Source organism: Ranitomeya imitator, chromosome 4, assembly GCF_032444005.1.
Source record: "Ranitomeya imitator isolate aRanImi1 chromosome 4, aRanImi1.pri, whole genome shotgun sequence".
Classification (NCBI taxonomy): Eukaryota; Metazoa; Chordata; class Amphibia; order Anura; family Dendrobatidae; genus Ranitomeya; species Ranitomeya imitator.
Genome location: NC_091285.1, coordinates 68565893 through 68587483, shown reverse-complemented (window position 1 = coordinate 68587483; position 21591 = coordinate 68565893). Strand labels below are relative to the sequence as shown.

Below are 21591 nucleotides of genomic sequence, written 5' to 3'. Positions count from 1 at the left end.
TGCACCAATGGAGAGGGGATTTCCAATAAGCGCACCAATGGAGAGGTGATTTCTAATAAGTGCACCAATGGAGAGGTGATTTCCACTAAGTGCACCAATGGAGAGGTGATTTCCAATAAGTGTACCAATGGAGAGGTGATTTCTAATAAGTGCACCAAAGGGGGGTGATTTCCAATAAGTGCACCAATGGAGAGGTTATTTCCAATAAGTGCACCAATGGGGGGTGATTTCCAATAAGTGCACCAATGGAGAGGTGATTTCCAATAAGCGCACCAATGGAGAGGTGATTTCCAATAAGTGCACCAATGGGGGGTGATTTCCAATAAGTGCACCAATGGGGGGTGATTTCCAATAAGTGCACCAATGGAGGGTGATTTCCAATAAGTGCACCAATGGAGGGGTGACTTCTAATAAGTGCACCAATGGAGAGGTGATTTCCAATAAGTGCACCAATGGGGTGTGATTTTCAATAAGTGCACCAATGGAGAGGTGACTTCCAATAAGTGCACCAATGTAGAGGTGATTTCCAATAAGTGCACCAATGGGGGGTGATTTCCAATAAGTGCACCAATGGAGAGGTGATTTCCAATAAGTGCACCAATGGGGAGGTGATTTCTAATAAGTGCAACAATGGAGAGGGGATTTCCAATAAGTGCACCAATGGGGAGGTGATTTCTAATAAGTGCACCAATGGGGAGGTGATTTCCAATAAGTGCACTAATGGAGAGGTGATTTCCAATAAGTGCACCGATGGAGAGGTGATTTCCAATAAGTACACAAATGGAGAGGTGATTTCCAATAAGTGCACCAATGGAGAGGTGATTTCCAATAAGTGCACCAATGGAGAGGTGATTTCCAATAAGTGCACCAATGGAGAGGTGATTTCCAATAAGTGCACCAATGGAAACGTGATTAACAATAAGTGCACCAATGGAGAGGTGATTTCTAATAAGTGCACCAATGGGGGGTGATTTCTAATAAGTGCACCAATGGAGAGGTGATTTCCAATAAGTGCACCAATGGAGAGGTGATTTCTAATAAGTGCACCAATGGAGAGGTGATTTCCAATAAGTGCACCAATGGAGAGGGGATTTCCAATAAGTGCCCCAATGGGGGGTGATTTCCAATAAGTGCACCAATGGGGGTGATTTCCAATAAGTGCACCAATGGAGGGGTGATTTCCAATAAGTGCACTAATGGAGAGGTGATTTCCAATAAGTGCACCAATGGAGAGGTGATTTCCAATAAGTGCACCAATGGGGGGTGATTTCCAATAAGTGCACCAATGGAGAGGTGATTTCCAATAAGTGCACCAATGGAGAGGTGATTTCCAATAAGTGCACCAATGGGGGGTGATTTCCAATAAGTGCACCAATGGAGAGGTGATTTCCAATAAGTGCACCAATGGAGAGGTGATTTCCAATAAGTGCCCCAATGGGGGGTGATTTCCAATAAGTGCACCAATGGGGGTGATTTCCAATAAGTGCACCAATGGGGGGTGATTTCCAATAAGTGCACCAATGGGGGGGTGAATTCCAATAAGTGCACTAATGGAGAGGTGATTTCCAATAAGTGCACCAATGGAGAGGTGATTTCCAATAAGTGCCCCAATGGGGGGTGATTTCCAATAAGTGCACCAATGGGGGGTGATTTCCAATAAGTGCACCAATGGGGGGTGATTTCCAATAAGTGCACCAATGGGGGGTGATTTCCAATAAGTGCACCAATGGGGGGTGATTTCCAATAAGTGCACCAATGGGGGGTGATTTCCAATAAGTGCACCAATGGGGGGTGATTTCCAATAAGTGCACCAATGGAGAGGTGATTTCCAATAAGTGCACCAATGGAGAGGTGATTTCCAATAAGTGCACCAATGGGGGGTGATTTCCAATAAGTGCACCAATGGGGGGTGATTTCCAATATGTGCACTAATGGAGAGGTGATTTCCAATAAGTGCCCCAATGGGGGGTGATTTCCAATAAGTGCACCAATGGGGGTGATTTCCAATAAGTGCACCAATGGGGGGTGATTTCCAATAAGTGCACCAATGGGGGGGTGAATTACAATAAGTGCACTAATGGAGAGGTGATTTCCAATAAGTGCACCAATGGAGAGGTGATTTCCAATAAGTGCCCCAATGGGGGGTGATTTCCAATAAGTGCACCAATGGGGGGTGATTTCCAATAAGTGCACCAATGGGGGGTGATTTCCAATAAGTGCACCAATGGGGGGTGATTTCCAATAAGTGCACCAATGGGGGGTGATTTCCAATAAGTGCACCAATGGGGGGTGATTTCCAATAAGTGCACCAATGGGGGGTGATTTCCAATAAGTGCACCAATGGAGAGGTGATTTCCAATAAGTGCACCAATGGAGAGGTGATTTCCAATAAGTGCACCAATGGGGGGTGATTTCCAATAAGTGCACCAATGGGGGGTGATTTCCAATATGTGCACTAATGGAGAGGTGATTTCCAATAAGTGCACCAATGGAGAGGTGATTTCCAATAAGTGCAACAATGGGGGGTGATTTCCAATAAGTGCACCAATGGAGAGGTGATTTCCAATAAGTGCCCCAATGGGGGGTGATTTCCAATAAGTGCACCAATGGGGGTGATTTCCAATAAGTGCACCAATGGGGGGTGATTTCCAATAAGTGCACCAATGGGGGGGGTGATTTCCAATAAGTGCACTAATGGAGAGGTGATTTCCAATAAGTGCACCAATGGAGAGGTGATTTCCAATAAGTGCCCCAATGGGGGGTGATTTCCAATAAGTGCCCCAATGGAGAGGTGATTTCCAATAAGTGCACCAATGGGGGGTGATTTCCAATAAGTGCACCAATGGGGGGTGATTTCCAATAAGTGCACCAATGGGGGTGATTTCCAATAAGTGCACCAATGGAGAGGTGATTTCTAATAAGTGCACCAATGGGGGGTGATTTCTAATAAGTGCACCAATGGAGAAGGGATTTCTAATAAGTGCACCAATGGAGGGGTTTTATCCCAAAAGCTACAAGCATGGCTAGATTGAAATCTGTTCAGTATGTGCCTGCTATTAGCAGCCAATAACCGATGTCTATATCCATTTCAGGCCAGGAAGGAATATTTACATTTTTCTTATAGTAACCTATCCAGCAACTTTATCAGTTTGGTGATCTTAGGGTATGTGCACAAAGCATCTTTCAGACACCAGTGTACCTGCAGCGCTTTTGCTGTACGTATCAGGAAAACACAGGAGGAAATTTTCCTTAAATGCCTTTTCTGACATCTTTTTAGAGAGTTTTTGCAGCAACTTTGCCATTTGTGTCAGACAGAACAATGGAAATTGTGGCTTTTTTCTGTTACAATACACAGCACATATACCATATATTTCAGATAATAAGACGCACTTTTTTCCTTCAAATTTGACCAGAAAATGGGGAGGGTGTCTTATAATCGAAATGTAGCTTACGAGCTGCAGTGTAGTGGGGTCAAAGGATACAGGGTCGCAACTGCAGGAAGCCGGCGGCGGTGACAATAGTGGGGCAATGCTGCAGTGTCCTCACTGTGCGAGTCCTGGGCTTTCATAAATTGTCAGCAGTGAGCGGAGTCCCCTTCCCATTGGTTTCCCTGGGTGGGCTTCTGGAAAATGGCAACCAAAGGCAGCACATGCGCAGACTGAGCTCTCAAGAGACGAAATCTCGGCTCCCAAGATCTCACTCTGAGCATGCTCCGCCTTCAGCAGCCATTTTCACGAAGCCAACAGCAGGGAAATCAGTAGGAAGGGAACTCCGCTCAACGCCGACATTTTATGAAAGCCCAGGCCCGCAGCCTCACACTGCTGGGACAATCCCTACTACAAGCACGGGACCCACAGCATCGCCCCACTCCTACCGCAGTCTTCCTCCTAAAGCAGTGACCCTGCCTCCTATGTCCCTGCTCCACCGCAAACGGCCCCCCACAGTACGCTACCACAAAATCGGAGTAAAAGACGCACATCATTTTATTTGAAAAATTAGTTTTCCCATTTTCATCTCCAAAATTTGGTGTGCATCTTATGGTCCAGTGCGTCTTATAGTCCGCAAAATATGGTATACAGTAAATAATTTTTACATTGCTGTGCATATGTTCATGCCTTGTGGAATTATTTTTGAATTTTATTCAGACGGGTTCCGCTTGGAAAAGATGTCATGTGCTCACACCATGAGGTTTCTCGGTTTCCCTTTTATGAAACAGATCAGACATAGACGTGACCAACTCAATTGCTTCATCTCTAGACACGTAGGAGTAGCAAATAATATATCACATAAAATCAAGCTAACCAGTCAGATACTCCAGCACTGCAGCCATATAAACAGGTGCTCCAACTCCAATTCGGTATTTGGGATGCCCTCTCTTAATGTAACGCAACATTCTTCCCACTGGGAATATGACACCTGCTTTTGCAGACCTTGAGGTCTTCGTGGTCTTCTTTTTCCCACCTCTGCTTGACATCTTGACTGTGTGCTATATAACTTTAAAAGGATAAAAGGGTTAAAAGATGAACAACAATTTCTGTATATGACAGAAAATACCCCAAAAATAACACCATTCTAAAAACTGCACCCCCCATAGTACTAAAAAAAAAAAACACAATCAAGAAGTTTATTAACGCTTGGGGTGCGTCACAGGAATTAAGGCAATTTTACTTTAACCACTTTGCCCCCCAAACCTGTCTTCACCTTCCTGACCAGGCCAATTTTACAATTCTGACCAGTGTCACTTTATCTGATAATAACTCTGGAGATTCAACGGATCCCAAGGATTGTGAGAATATTTTTCGTGACAAATTGTACATCTTGATAATAATAACATTTCTTGAATATGACTTGCGTTTATTTGTGAAAATATTCTGAAATTGGTGAAAATTTGGAAGATTTAGCAATTTTCAAACTTCTAATTTTTATGCCCTTAGACCGGAGAGTTATACAACATAAAATAGTTCATAAATAACATTTCCCACAGGTCTACTATACATCAGCACAATTTGTGAACATAATTATTTTTTGGTGGGAAGTTAGAAGGGTTAAATCTGACCAGCGATTTCTCATTTTTCCAACAAAATTTACATTTTTTATGGACCACATCACAGGGACCTATATGGTAAAAATATGCAACACTGAAACCATTCTGAAAAATGCATCCATCAAAGTACTCAAAACCAGATTCACAAGGTTTATTAACCATTCAGGTGCTTCACAGGAATTAAAGGAATGTGGAAAGAAAAATTAACATTAACTTTTTTTTCACAAAAATGTTACTTTGGGCCCAATTTTTCTATTTTCACTAGGGTAACTGGAGAAAATGGACCCCAAAATTAATTGTGCAATTTCTACCGAGCACGCTGATACCCCAAATGTGGGGAAAACTACTGTTTGGGCGCACGGCAGACCTCGGAAGTGAAGGAGAGCCATTGCACTTTTGAAGCACAAAATTGGCTGGAATCATTAGCAGACACCATGTCGCGTATGGAGAGCCCCTGATGTTCTTAACCCCTTAATCCCATAAGACGTACTATCCCGTCCAGGTGACCTGGGACTTAATTCCCAGTGACGGGATAGTACGTCATATGCGATCGGCCGCGCTCACGGGGGGAGCGCGGCCGATCGCGGCTGGGTGTCAGCTGCCTATCGCAGCTGACATCCGGCACTATGTGCCAGGAGCGGTCACGGACCGCTCCCGGCACATTAACCCCCGGCACACCGCGATCAAAGATGATCGCGGTGTGCCGGCGGTGCAGGGAAGCATCGCGCAGGGAGGGGGCTCCCTGCGGGCTTCCCTGAGACGATCGGTACACGGTGATGTGCTCACCGTGTACCGAACGTCTTCTCCCTGCAGTCCCCGGATCCAAAATGGCCGCCGGGCTGCATCCGGGTCCTGCAGGGAGCACTTCTGGGTCAGGATCAGGCTGCAGCTGCAGCTCTAATCCTGCCCGGCTGTATGTCAGATCACCGATCTGATAGAGTGCTGCGCACACTGTCAGATCGGTGATCTGTGATGTCCCCCCCTGGGACAAAGTGAAAAAGTAAAAAAAAAAATTTCCACACGTGTAAAAAAAAAAAATAAAAAAAAAAAAATTCCTAAATAAAGAAGAAAAAAATATATATATTATTCCCATAAATACATTTCTTTATCTAAAAAAAAAACCAAAAAAACAATAAAAGTACACATATTTAGTATCGCCGCGTCCGTAACGACCCGACCTATAAAATTGGCCCACTAGTTAACCCCTTCAGTGAACACCGTAAGAAAAAAAAAAAAAAACGAGCCAAAAAACAACGCTTTATTATCATAACGCTGAACAAAAAGTGGAATAACACGCGATCAAAAAGACGGATATAAATAACCATGGTATCTCTGAAAACGTCATCTTGTCCCGCAAAAAACGAGCCGCCATATAGCATCATAACCAAAAAAATAAAAAAGTTATAGTCCTCAGAATAAAGCGATGCCAAAATAATTATTTTTTCTATAAAATAGCTTTTATCGTATAAAAGCGCCAAAACATAAAAAAAAAGATATAAATGAGGTATCGCTGTAATCGTACTGACCCGAAGAATAAAACTGCTGCATCAATTTTACCAAACGCGGAACGGTATAAACGCCTCCCCCAAAAGAAATTCATGAATAGCTGGTTTTTGGTCATTCTGCCTCACAAAAAATCGGAATAAAAAGCGATCAAAAACTGTCACGTGTCCGAAAATGTAACCGATAAAAACGTCAACTCGTCCCGCAAAAAACAAGACCTCACATGACTCTGTGGACCAAAATATGGAAAAATTATAGGTCTCAAAATGTGGAGATGCAAAAACTTTTTTGCTATAAAAAGCGTCTTTTAGTGTGTGACGGCTGCCAATCATAAAAATCCGATATAAAAAACGCTATAAAAGTAAATCAAACCCCCCTTCATCACCCCCTTAGTTAGGCTAGGTTCACATTGCGTTAATGGGTTAACGCTAACGGACAGCGTTGCATGGCGAAAATGTCACAATTAACGCCGTGCAACGGGTCCGTTAGCACACCCATTGACAGTAATGTGATTTTCGGGTGTAGCGCATCGCTAGAGCGTGCCATTTTCGGCTCGCGCTAGCAAGGTGCCGTTCTTTTGTGGCGCGCCTCGGATGCTGCTTGCAGCGTCCGCGGCGCGCCCGAGGTCCGATCCCCGATCTTCCAGAGCGGGGACGTTAACGCGACCACTAAACACGACACCTAAAAAGACATTGCGTTAGCGCAATCCGCTAGCGCTAAACGGATTTCCCTAACGCAATGTGAACCTAGCCTTAGGGAAAAATAATAAAATTTAAAAAAAATGTATTTATTTCCATTTTCCCATTCGGGTTAGGGCTAGGGTTAGGGCTAGGGTTAGGGTTAGGGCTAGGATTTGGATTACATTGGGTTGGGATTAGAATTAGTGGTGTGTCAGGGTTAGGTGTGTGGTTAGGGTTTACAGTTGGGATTAGGGTTAGGGGTGTGTCTGGGTTAGAGGTGTGGTTAGGGTTACAGTTGGGATTAGGGTTAGGGGTGCGTTTGGATTAGGGTTTCATTTATAATTGGGGGGGTTTCCACTGTTTAGGCACATCAGGGGCTCTCCAAACGCGACATGGCGTCCGATCTCAATTCCAGCCAATTCTGCATTGAAAAAGTAAAACAGTGCTTCTTCCCTTCCGAGCTCTCCCGTGCGCCCAAACAGGGGTTTACCCCAACATATGGGGTATCAACGTACTCGAGACAAATTGGACAACAACTTTTTGGGTCCAAGTTCTCTTGTTATCCTTGGGAAAATAAAAATTTGGGGGCCAAAAAATCATTTTTGTGAAAAAAAAAAAAGAATTTTTATTTTCACAGCTCTGCGTTATAAACTGTAGTGAAACACTTAGGGGTTCAAAGTTCTCACAACACATCTAGATAAGTTCCTTGGGAGGTCTAGTTTCTAATATGGGGTCATTTGTGGGGGGTTTGTACTGTTTGTGTACATCAGGGGTTCTGCAAATGCAACGTGACTCCTGCAGACCAATCCATCTACCCTGTTTCCCCGAAAGTAGGACCCCCCGAAAGTAAGACAGGGTGGGGGTTTCGGGGGGGTCCTCCAATGTAAGGCCTCCCCCGAATGTAAGGCAGGGTTGGGGGGGCCGCTGTGAAATGTAAGGCCCTTACCTTTGGGCCGCCGCTGTCCCCCATTGGGTCCCCAGGCTCCAGAGGTGTCCTCAGGTGCAGCTGGGCGGGTCCAGTGCTCATGGGGTTAACTCGCCGTGTTAACCCCGCAATCCGCCCAGCTCAACAGCTCATTGGCCGCCCCTGCTCCCCACGTCACCGCCGGCCCCCGGCTCGAGCGCTGATTGGCCAATCAGCTCGAGTGCTGATTGGCCCAGCAGCTCGAGCTGTAATTGGCCGCCCCAGCCCCACGTCACCGCTGTTTCCCTGCTGATTGGCACAGCGTTCCCTGCAGCACAGGCCTTCCGCACCCACAGCCGCACCGCAGAGGAAAACGTCCAGCATTTAAAAACCAAGTAGGGAAACATGTACTGTATAGGGTATGGGGCTGTGTGCAGTGGGATACGGCACTGTTATGGGGTATGGGGCTGTGTGCAGTGGGATACGGCACTGTTATGGTATGCAGGCAGAGGGTATACGGCAATTACCGTACAGTACCGTACCGTAGTGTGTACGGTAGTAACAAGATATTCTTGATACGCTACATTTGTTTTATTCTACTGTTTGGTGATGACCGACTCTTCAGCATGTTAATAAATGTTGATTTATTGGTTAAAAAGAAATTGTCATTTTTTTTTCGGCTAATGTAAGACCTCCCCCGAAAGTAAGACAGGGTGGGACTTTTTGGGGTAAAATTAATGTAAGACAGGGTCTTACTTTCGGGGAAACACGGTAAGTCTGCATTCCAAATGGCGCTCCTTCCCTTCCGAGCTCTGCCATGCGCCCAAAACAGTGGTTCCCCCCTACATATTGGGTATCAGCGTACTCAGGACAAATTGGACAACAACTTTTGGGGTCCAATTTATTCTGTTACCCTTGTGAAAATACAAAACTGGGGGCTAAAAAATAATATTTGTGAAAAAAATTTTTTTTATTTTAACGGCTCTGCATTATAAACTTCTGTGAAGCACTTGTTGGGTCAAAGTGCTCATCACACATCTAGATAAGTTCCTTAAGGGGTCTACTTTTCAAAATGGTGTCACTTGTGAGGGGTTCCAATGTTTAGGCACATCAGGGGCTCTCCAAACGCAACATGGCGCCCCATCTCAATTCCAGTCAATTTTGCATTGAAAAGTCAAATGGCGCTCCTTTCCTTCCGAGCTCTGTCATGCGCCCAAACAGTGGTTTACACCCATATATGGGGTATCAGCGTACTCAGGACAAATTGCACAACAACTTTTGTGGTCCAATTTCTTCTCTTACTTTTGGGAAAATCAAAAATTGGGGGCGAAAAGATCATTTTTGTGAAAAAATATGATTTTTTTATTTTTACGGCTCTGCATTATAAACTTCTGTGAAGCAATTGTTGGGTCAAAGTGGTCACCACACATCTAGATAAGTTCCTTAGGGTGTCTACTTTCCAAAATGGTGTCACTTGTGGGGGGTTTCAATGTTTAGGCACATGAGGGGCTCTCCAAACGCAACATGGCGTCCCATCTCAATTCCTGTCAATTTTGCATTGAAAAGTCAAATGGCGCTCCTTTCCTTCCGAGCTCTGCCATGCGCCCAAACAGTGGTTAACCCCCCCATATGGGGTATCAGCGTACTCAGTACAGATTGTACAACAACGTTTGGCATCCATTTTATCCTATTACCCTTGGTAAAATAAAACAAATTGGAGCTGAAATAAATTTTGTGTGAAAAAAAGTTAAATATTCATTTTTATTTAAACATTCCAAAAATTCCTGTGAAACCCCTGAAGGGTTAATAAACTTCTTGAATGTGGTTTTGAGCACCTTGAGGGGTGCAGTTTTTAGAATGGTGTCACACTTGGGTATTTTCTATCATATAGACCCCTCAAAATGACTTCAAATGAGATGTGGTCCCTAAAAAAAAATGGTGTTGTAAAAATGAGAAATTGCTGGTCAACTTTTAATCCTTATAACTCCCTAACAAAAAAAAATTGTGCTGATGTAAAGTAGACATGTGGGAAATGTTACTTATTAAGTATTTTGCGTGACATATCTCTGTGATTTAAGGGCATAAAAATTTAAAGTTGGAAAATTGCGAAATTTTCTAAATTTTCACCAAATTTCCGTTTTTTTCACAAATAAACGCAAGTTATATCGAATAAATGTTACCACTAAAATGAAGTACAATATGTCACGAGAAAACAATGTCAGAATCGCCAAGATCCGTTGAAGCGTTCCAGAGTTATAACCTCATAAAGGGACAGTGGTCAGAATTGTAAAAATTGGCCCGGTCATTAACGTGCAAACCACCCTCGGGGCTTAAGGGGTTAAACAGTAGATACCATTCACAAGTTACACCATTTTGGAAACTAGATCCCTCAAGGAATGTATTTAGATGTGCCCCAATATGATTCACAAAAGTTTATAATGCAGAGTCGTAAAAATAAAAAAATTAAAAAAAAATTTCCACAAAAATGTTCTTTTAGCTCCAATTAGAATTTGTATTATGGCAAGAAAAAAACAGCTAAGTAAAGTAAAACGAGTGGCCATCATTACTTTAAGAAATGAAAACTTTGAAAGTATCCCCAAGTGCAGTGGCAAAAGCCATCAAGAGCTACAAAGAAACTGGCACACATGAGGACCGCCCCAGGAAAGGAAGACCAAGAGTCACCTCTGCTTCTGAGGAGAAGTTTATCGGAGTCACCAGCCTCAGAAATCACAGGTTAACAGCAGCTCAGATTAGAGACCAGGTCAATGCCACACAGAGTTCTAGCACCAGACACATCTCTACAACAACTGCTAAGAGGAGACTTTGTGCAGCAGGCCTTCATGGTAAAATAGCTGCTAAGAAACCACTGCTAAGGACAGGCAACAAGCAGAAGAGACTTGTTTGGGCTAAAGAACACAAGGAATGGACATTAGACTGATGAGTCCAAATTTGAGATCTTTGGTTCCAACCACCGTGTCTTTGTGCGACGCAGAAAAGGTGAACGCATGGACTCTACATGCCTGGTTCCCACCGTGAAGCATGGAAGAGGTGTGATGGTGTGGGGGTGCTTTGCTGGTGACACTGTTGGGGATTTATTCAAAATTGAAGGCATACTGAACCAGCATGGCTACCACAGCATCTTGCAGCGGCATGCTATTCCATCCGGTTTGGGTTTAGTTGGACCATCATTTATTTTTCAATAGGACAATGACCCCAAACACCTCCAGGCTGTGTAAGGGCTATTTGACCAAGAACTAGAGTGATGGGGTGCTATGCCAGATGACCTGGCCTCCACAGTCACCAGACCTGAACCCAATCGAGATGGTTTGGGGTGAGCTGGACGCAGAGTGAAGACAAAAGGGTCAACAAGTGCTAAGCATCTCTGGGAACTCCTTCAAGATTGTTGGAAGACCATTCCCGGTGACTACCTCTAGAAGCTCATCAAGAGAATGCCAAGAGTGTGCAAAGCAGTCATCAAAGCAAAAGGTGGCTACTTTGAAGAACATAGAATATAAGACATATTTTCAGTTATTTCATATTTTTTTTGTTAAGTATATAGTTCTGTGTGTTAATTCATAGTTTTGATGCCTTCAGTGTGAATGTACAATTTTCAAAGTCATGAAAATACAGAAAAATCTTTAAATGAGGTGTGTCCAAACTTTTGGTCTGTAGTGTGTGTGTGTGTGTGTGTGTGTGTGTGTGTGTGTGTGTGTGTGTGTGTGTGTGTGTGTGTGTGTGTGTGTGTGTATATATATATATCACATATTTATGCAAAAACAGAAAGCTAATATCAACAGAGAGAAATGGACTTTAACCCCATAAAGTCATAATGCCATTTATCACAGGGTCACACTACACCTTATCTTTAACACTCTGTTCACCATAACGCAGAGGACTTCACATATGGAACATATGTGGTTTTTAGTTCCCAGAATGAAGATTATTAGATGTCAGGATGCCCAGTTTGAGAGTAGGCCAGGATCTAGGCTTTGTTTGCACTGTGTATTTGCTTTGCACATTTGCATAGAGGGCACACATGTGCACACTGTAAGATGCCTATAGATTTTCTATGCACCAAACCTGGTCCAAACAAGCGTGCTTCTATATTATTATCAGCATACAGAATGACAAACCCTAGCAGACCATAGAACAGCCCATGCCAGAAGACCCGCATGAAAATCAGTGACCAAACCAACAGTATGATGAGTAGGTGCACACATTATTTTATGGGAAGCTTGAAATATACATCCAATACAAAAATACCCCAATTGTAGCCTTAACTCAGCCTTATCCAGATTACTAAGCCCAAAATAAGGTTGTATTCATCTTAAAAACAAAAAGTAGGCTGCCTGTGACACAGTCTGTTCTGTGCTCTAATACCATTGTTGGGGGGTTATCAATAAAAGCAATCCCAAACTAGTCCTTAACAAAGGGAGCACAACCCACCATGTGCCAAATAACCAAAGCTCTGTGATGGTCTCCTGCACACAGATCTCTTAGAAAAATCGATTTCCGGAATGGTAAACCTTGTGTGATTGCCGGGAATAGGTAAGAAGGCCACTGCTGGAGTTCAGGAAAACTGTGACTGCTCATGGATAGAGGGGCACGGTGTTGGGACCACTGGAGCCAGGGAGCAGGTGGGGCTGTGCTGTGACTATCAGGGTAGGGTTGGGTGTTCTGATGTGAACCTACCATTACATGGCAGTAACAATCCAGACTAGTTTCCACTGCTCTACCCACAAAAAGAGGTTGTGTGCTTTCCAATTGACACTACACCAAGTAATAGCAAATCACTGCCTTACTGGAAAAGCTAGCGGACTACTGAAAGGGAAGGTCTCACTCCATCCTATGTGCCCAAAACACAGGCAGCATGACTCAGAGCTGACTACCATCCAGCCAGCTATGTTTTACAGCTGAAAAGCCTCCTCCCAGCACTGCTCTAGGTGACAGGTCCTGCCCGATCTATACATTTCTCTCACTATGCACACACTTGATACTTGTCAATCACCTCGGATGGGTCAGGGTGAAGCCAGGACCATAGGAATAGGCGTGTCTAGTCCAGCACCAGGATCATTGCGATGTTTCAAGGAAATAGAGTCATATTTCCATTCTTGTTGTTGAGAAATCATATTTTATTCCTGTATACTAATGATCTTTTCCAGGGGCGTGCGGTGCCTGCAAGAAATCTCTGCCTCCTGCCTTAATTATAATATCATTTCCCTCCCATCAAAAGTGGCCTGTGACGAGTAATGGTGGTCCTGGAATCCCGCGCCTGCGCCCTGCAATAGTGTAATTATACATACCTATTCCGCCCTTCTATGGGCACTGGCTTCAGCGTTCTTCTGCGCAGGTGCCAACATGTGCGGAAATAGGGTGCTCTCTCCAGTTCCTTGCTCCCTGCATAGTTAGGAACCATAGTTTCTGATGCCCCTGTCACCCATGTATGCATGGTGGGGAGAGAACCTTATCGCCTCGCACGCTGGAGGTCACTGCAGTGGAATAGGTAGGTGTCATCGCTCTACTGCAGACTGCAGGTGCCGGATTCCGGGGCTACCATTACACATCACAGGGCACTGTGACGCTTATGGGATTGGTATGATATCGAAGACCGCAGGGAGTGATTTCTTCAAGGCACGCATGCCCAGGAGCCGTGAAGAAATCATTAGCATACAGAAATAAAATACAATTTATTAACAAGACTGCTAATATGAGGCATACAGGTAGGACTAGTTTAACATTTCTATCACATGTATGCCCATATTCACAGGTCATACACGTCCTGGGGGTGACAGATTCCCATTAGCAGGAGTCGGAATGGGCACTCAGACCAATCAGTAGCTACGTGGTAAATTGTGATGTGCGGTGGGTTCTTACACCTACAGAGGGTACAAATTTTTCACTCTTTGTTTCATTTGTAAATTCACAAAAGTTAATTTTTTTCTCATTAATGCACACTCTGCACCCCATCTTGACTGAAAAAAACAGAAATGTAGAAATGTTTGCAAATGTATTAAAAGAGAAATACTACAATATCACATGGTGATAAGTATTCAGACCCTTTGCTCAGTATGGAGTAGAAGCACCCTTTTGAGCTGGTACAGCCATGAGTCTCCTTGGAAATGATGCAACAAGTTTTTCACACCTGGAATTGGGGATCCTCTGCCATTCTTCCTGGCAGATCCTCTCCAATTCCGTCAGGTTGGATGGTGAATGTTGGTGGACAGCCATTTTCAGGTCTCTCCATTGATGCTCAATTGGGTTTAGGTCAGGGTTTTGGATGGGCCAGTCAAGAATGGTCACAGAGTTGTTCTGAAGCCACTCCTTTGTTATTTTAGCTGTGTGCTTAGGGTCATTGTCTTGTTGGAATGTGAACCTTCGGCCAAGTCCGAGGTCCAGAGCACTCTGGAAGAAGTTTTTCATCCAGGATATCTCTGTACTTGGCCGCATTCATGTTTTCTTCAATGGCAACCAGTCGTCCTGTCCCTGCAGCTGGAAAACACCCCCATAGCAAGATGCTGCCACCACCATGTTTCACTGTTGGGATTGTATTGGGCAGGTTATGAGCAGTGCTTGGTTTTCTCCACACATACCGCTCAGAATTATCACCAAAAAGGTCTATCTTCGTCTCATCAGACCAGAGAATCTTATTTCTCATAATCTGAGAGTCCTTCATGTGTTTTTTAGCAAACTCTATATGGGCTTTCATATGTCTTGCACTGAGAGGCTTCCGTTGGGCCACTCTGCCATAAAGGCCCGACTGGTGGAGGCTGCAGAGTTAGTTGACTTTGTGGAACTTTTCTCCCATCTCCCTACTGCATCTCTGGAGCTCAGCCACAGTGATCTTGGGGTTCTTCTTTACCTCTCTCACCAAGGCTCTTCTCCCACGATTGCTCAGTTTGGCTGGACATGCAGGTCTAGGAAGACTTCTGGTGGTTCTAAACTTCTTTCATTTAAGGATTATGGAGGCCACTGTGCTATTAGGAACCTTGAGTACTGCAGAAATTCTGTTGTAACTTTGGCCAGATCTGTGCTTTGCCACAACTCTGTCTCTGAGCTCATTGGCCAGTTCCTTTGACCTCATAATTCTTATTTGGTCTGACATGCACTGTGAGCTTGAGGTCTTTTAGGGTATGTGCACATGTTGCAGATTTCCTGCGGATCTGCAGCATTTTTTCCCGTGCAGATACGCTGCAGATCCGCCAGTGATTTACAGTACAATGTAAATCAATGGCAAAAAAAAAATGCTGTGCTAATGGTGCAGAAAAATCTGCACAGAAAAAGCAGCAGATTCAAAAAAGGACCATGTCAATTCTTTTTGCACATCTGCTGCATTTCTGCAACCATTCCATAATAGAAATCTGCAGGGGTTAAAAAAAAGGAAGAAATCTGCACAAAAATCTGCAACGTGTGCACATACCAAAAAAGGCGCAGATTCTGACCTGCGTTTTCTGCCAAGAATTGCAGAATGTGCACAGAAAATTCCACAGTCAAATCTGCAACGTGTGCATATAGCCTTATATAGACAGGTGTGTGCCTTCCAAATCAAGTCCTATCAGTTTAATTATACATAGCTGGTCTCCAATGAAGGAGTAGAACCATCTCAAGGAGGATCACAAGGAAATGGACAGCGTGTGACTGAAATATGAGTGTCTGAGCAAAGGGTCTGAATACTTATGACCATATTATATTTCAGTTTTTCTTTTTTAGTAAATTTGCAAAAATTCCTACATTTGTTTCTGTTTCTTTTCAATCCAGATGGAGAGCAGAGTGTACATTAATGAGAAAAAATTTTACTTTTTTGAATTTACCAACTCGCTGCAATGAAATAAAGAGTGAAAAAGGGGTCTGAACACTTTCCATCCATATCCACTGTATACACTGTTAACATACAGCTGGATAAACTCAATTGCAACTATTATCCATGGCCCAATCATCTTAAAGTGAATCTGACTGCAGGTTTTTGCTATTTAATCTGAGGGTTACATGAAGTGCAGGCTTAGAAACTGATTTCAGCGTTGTATCACTTATTAGGCCGTGTGCTACTGTATCAATACAATTAATTTTTATCAGCAGGAGAATATCACAGCCCAGAATATAGCTCGCATGCTTCCTGGTCCGACTCTGCCCTCTCTGCTCTGATTAGTAGATTACTGTCAATAAATTATGTAGACAGAGAGCTGTGGTGTGGGCGGCATTAGCTTTTGAGCTCCGCTACATCTAAAAACTGAGTGCATCAAAACTGCTGAACTCAGATGAGGTAAGTCCCACATCTACTATATAATTGTCTAAGGGTCACTTCCGTCTGTCTGTCACGGTTATTCATTCGCTGATTGGTCTCGGCAGGTGCCTGTCATGGCTGCCACGACCAATCAGCGACAGGCACAGACCGGAAGAAAATGGCCACTCCTTCCTCCCCGCAGTCAGTGCCCGGCATCCGCATACTCCCCTCCGGTCAGCGCTCACACATGGTTAATGGCAGCGTTGACCGCGGTGTAACACACTCGGTTACCGCCGCTATTAACCCTGTGTGACCAACTTTTTACTATTCATGCTACCTATGCAGCATGAATAGTAAAAATATCTAATGTTAAAAATAATTCAAAAAAAAAAAAAAAAATAGATACATACTCACCCTCCGATGGTACCCCGGATCAGGAACCGGCCTTTCCCACTGCGCGTGGCGCCCCGGTGACCGCTGCATGCATTGCGGTCTCGCGAGATGATGACGTACGGTCTCGCGAGACAGCTAAGTCATCATCTCGCGAGACCGCAATGCAACCAGGAGGAGGATGGCGCTGCTGCTGCTGCTGCTCCTGTTATGTGCAGGGAGCCTCCGCGCTGCCGGGTGTCCGGAGGCTGTGAGCCCGGAGCGGAGCCTGGTGTGGGGGCCGGGGCTGCAGGCAGACATCACACTGCCCGTCCGACACTTCCACATCCAGGCTGTGAGCGGCACCGGCCGGAACTTCACCTCCTCCCCAGGTAACCAAGTGACCGCGGCTAATCATCAATGATCCCAGACAGACGGGAGCGGCGGCCACACAGCCCCGTCCTCTGACGTCACCGCCCCACCATTAACTCCTTAGACTCCTTATCTACTATATGTGACTGGGCAATATACTACGTTGCTGGGCAATATTCTACGTTGCTGGGCAATATACTACGTGGCTGGGCAATATACTACGTGGCTGGGCAATATTCTACGTGGCTGGGCAATATTCTACGTGGCTGGGCAATATACTACGTGGCTGGGCAATATACTACGTGTCTGGGCAATATAATACGTGACTTGGAAATATACTACGTGGCTGGGCAATATACTACGTGGCTGGGCAATATACTACGTGGCTGGGCAATATACTACGTGACTGGGCAATATACTACGTGGCTGGGCAATATACTACGTGGCTGGGCAATATAATACGTGGCTGGGCAATATACTACGTGGCTGGGCAATATACTACGTGGCTGGGCAATATACTACGTGGCTGGGCAATATACTACGTGGCTGGGCAATATACTACGTGGCTGGGCAATATACTACGTGGACATACATATTCTAGAATACCCGATGCGTTAGAATCGGGCCACCATCTAGTAAGGTATAAAAACCTGGTGACAGATTCTCTTTAAATGCCTGTTGCCAAGTTACAGCTTCATATACACATACTGCAGTATTCTCTATGCCTGAGAATAGTGATCTGTGTATTCTATGCTAGGATGCTACAGAGGTAGAAGTTCACTGAACTAGGGAAAAAATTATTATCAGCTGTAACGGGTTTATCAATACCGAAAATAGAAGCAGAGTGAGTGACACCTCTGCCGCCCACTGATGAAGGAGGTGACAGAAACTGTAGAGACACTGGTGTCACTCACTCTGATCAGTCCTGATGCAGTCTGACCAACACTTCTTGTAATCCTACAACATGTGACGGATCAGTCATGGTGTAATCTGACTGACACTACCCTTCTACAACATGTGACGGATCAGTCATGGGATAATGTAACTGACACTTCCCTTCTACCACATGTGACCGATCAGTCATGGTGTAATCTGACTGACACTTCCCTTCTATAACATGTGACGGATCAGTCATGGTGTAATCTGACTGACACTTCCCTTCTACCACATGTGACGGATCAGTCATGGTGTAATCTGACTGACACTTCCCTTCTACCACATGTGACGGATCAGTCATGGTGTAATCTGACTGACACTACCCTTCTATAACATGTGACGGATCAGACATGGTGTAATCTGACTGACACTTCCCTTCTACCACATGGGACGGATCAGTCATGGTGTAATCTGACTGACACTTCCCCTGACACTACCCTTCTATAACATGTGACGGATCAGTCATGGTGTAATCTGACTGACACTTCCCTTCTACCACATGGGACGGATCAGTCATGGTGTAATCTGACTGACACTTCCCTTATACAACATGTGACGGATCAGTCATGGTGTAATTTGACTGACACTTCCCTTCTACAACATGTGACGGATCAGTCATGGTGTAATCTGACTGACACTTCCCTTCTATAACATGTGACGGATCAGTCATGGGGTAATCTGACTGACACTTCCCTTCTATAACATGTGACGGATCAGTCATGGTGTAAACTGACTGACACTTCCCTTCTATAACATGTGAGGGATCAGTCATGGGGTAATCTGACTGACACTTCCCTTCTACCACATGGGACCGATCAGTCATGGTGTAATCTGACTGACACTTCCCTTCTACAACATGTGACGGATCAGTCATGGTGTAATTTGACTGACACTTCCCTTCTACAACATGTGACGGATCAGTCATGGTGTAATCTGACTGACACTTCCCTTCTATAACATGTGAGGGATCAGTCATGGGGTAATCTGACTGACACTACCCTTCTATAACATGTGACGGATCAGTCACGGTGTAATCTGACTGACACTTCCCTTCTATAACATGTGACGGATCAGTCATGGTGTAAACTGACTGACACTTCCCTTCTATAACATGTGACGGATCAGTCATGGTGTAAACTGACTGACACTTCCCTTCTATAACATGTGACGGATCAGTCATGGTGTAAACTGACTGACACTTCCCTTCTATAACATGTGAGGGATCAGTCATGGGGTAAACTGACTGACACTACCCTTCTATAACATGTGACGGATCAGTCATGGTGTAATCTGACTGACACTTCCCTTCTATAACATGTGACGGATCAGTCACGGTGTAATCTGACTGACACTTCCCTTCTATAACATGTGACGGATCAGTCATGGTGTAAACTGACTGACACTTCCCTTCTATAACATGTGACGGATCAGTCATGGTGTAAACTGACTGACACTTCCCTTCTATAACATGTGACGGATCAGTCACAGTGTAATCTGACTGACACTTCCCTTCTATAACATGTGACGGATCACGGATCATTCACGGTGTAATCTGACTGACACTTCCCTGGGCAGCACGGTGGCGCAGTGGTTAGCACTGCAGCCTTGCAGCGCTGGGGTCCTGGGTTCTAATCCCACCCAGGACAACATCTGCAAAGAGTTTGTATGTTCTCCCTGTGTTTGCGTGGGTTTCCTCCGGGTACTCCGGTTTCCTCCCACATTACAAAGACATACTGATAGGGATTCTAGATTGTGAGCCCCATCGAGGACAGCGATGATAATGTGTGCAAAACTGTAAAGCGCTGCGGAATATGTTAGCGCTATATAAAAATAAAAGATTATTATTATTATTATTATTATTATTATTCTTCTATAACATGTGACGGATCAGTCATGGTGTAATCTGACTGACACTTCCCTTCTATAACATGTGACGGATCAGTCATGGTGTAATCTGACTGACACTTCCCTTCTACAACATGTGACGGATCAGTCATGGTGTAATGTGACTGACACTTCCCTTCTATAACATGTGACGGATCAGTCATGGTGTAATCTGACTGACACTTCCCTTTTACAACATGTGACGGATCAGTCATGGTGTAATCTGATTGACACTACTCTTCTATAACATGTGACAGATCAGTCATGGTGTAATCTGACTGACACTTCCCTTCTACAACATGTGACGGACCAGTCACGGTGTAATCTGACTGACACTTCCCTTCTACAACATGTGACGGATCAGTCACGGTGTAATCTGACTGACACTTCCCTTCTACAACATGTGACGGATCAGTCACGGTGTAATCTGACTGACACTTCCCTTCTATAACATGTGACGGATCAGCCACGGTGTAGTCTGACTAGTTAAGTAAATAAGGCAGCACACTGCAGCGCTATAACATACAAACTTGAAAAACGAAATTTGAACTGCATTACTGCACTAGAAATATGAAAAATGAGAGCGTTTAGCGCATAAAAATGGCCAATTTTATGTGTACCTGGTAGCCCGGTTACGGCATCTCTCTTATACCAGGTCCTATGCTTGCCTTACCTCGCTGAGAATAAACGTCTCCATCTGAATGGGTACATGTGAAACCTCTTCTTAGACTAAAATTCTCTCTCTCTGTGGAGGGGTATTGGACCTGCTGTAATTAAAACACCTGAAGCTAGGAGGTGGAGTGCACGATCAGAAGGCTAGAGAATACATTTCAAAAACCTGACCACACTGAGTCTAACTATATACGAGTTGGCGACTCTAGGTTCAGCACCTGTTCACACTCAGTCTATGTTTGGATGTGCAGGTCAGGTTTTTGAAATGTATTCTCTAGCCTTCTGATCGTGCACTCTGCCTCCTAGCTTCAGGTGTTTTAATTACAGCAGGTCCAATACCCCTCCACAGAGAGAGAGAATTTTAGTCTAGTAAGAGGTTTTCACATGTACCCATTCAGATGGAGACGTTTATACTCAGCGAGGTAAGGCAAGTTTATCTGACTGACACTTCCCTTCTACCACATGTGACGGATCAGTCATGGTGTAATCTGAGTGACACTTCCCTTCTATAACATGTGACCGATCAGTCACGGTGTAATCTGACTGACACTTCCCTTCTATAACATGTGACGGATCAGTCACGGTGTAATCTGACTGACACTTCCCTTCTATAACATGTAATCAGTCATGGTGTAATCTGACTGACACTTCCCTTCTACAACATGTGACGGATCAGTCACGGTGTAATCTGACTGACACTTCCCTTCTATAACATGTGACCGATCAGTCACGGTGTAATCTGACTGACACTTCCCTTCTACAACATGTGACCGATCAGTCACGGTGTAATCTGACTGACACTTCCCTTCTACAACATGTGACGGATCAGTCATGGTGTAATCTGACTGACACTTCCCTTCTACAACAGGTGACGGATCAGTCATGGTGTAATCTGACTGACACTTCCCTTCTACAACATGTGACGGATCAGTCATGGTGTAATCTGACTGACACTTCCCTTCTACAACATGTGACGGATCAGTCACGGTGTAATCTGACTGACACTTCC

General features: G+C 44.4%; 1 protein-coding gene across 4 annotated transcripts in view; it reads right to left on the bottom strand.

Moving 5' to 3' along the window:
- MACROH2A1 (macroH2A.1 histone) overlaps positions 1-21591 on the bottom strand; it is a 114789-nt gene that overhangs the window by 92288 nt on the left and 910 nt on the right. For all 4 annotated transcript variants that reach the window (XM_069763803.1, XM_069763804.1, XM_069763807.1 and 1 more), the window contains exon 2: positions 4303-4494. In XM_069763803.1, the coding sequence (XP_069619904.1) occupies positions 4303-4474 (172 nt within the window). In that variant the 5' untranslated portion in view covers positions 4475-4494. The remainder of the gene's footprint in view (positions 1-4302; positions 4495-21591) is intronic.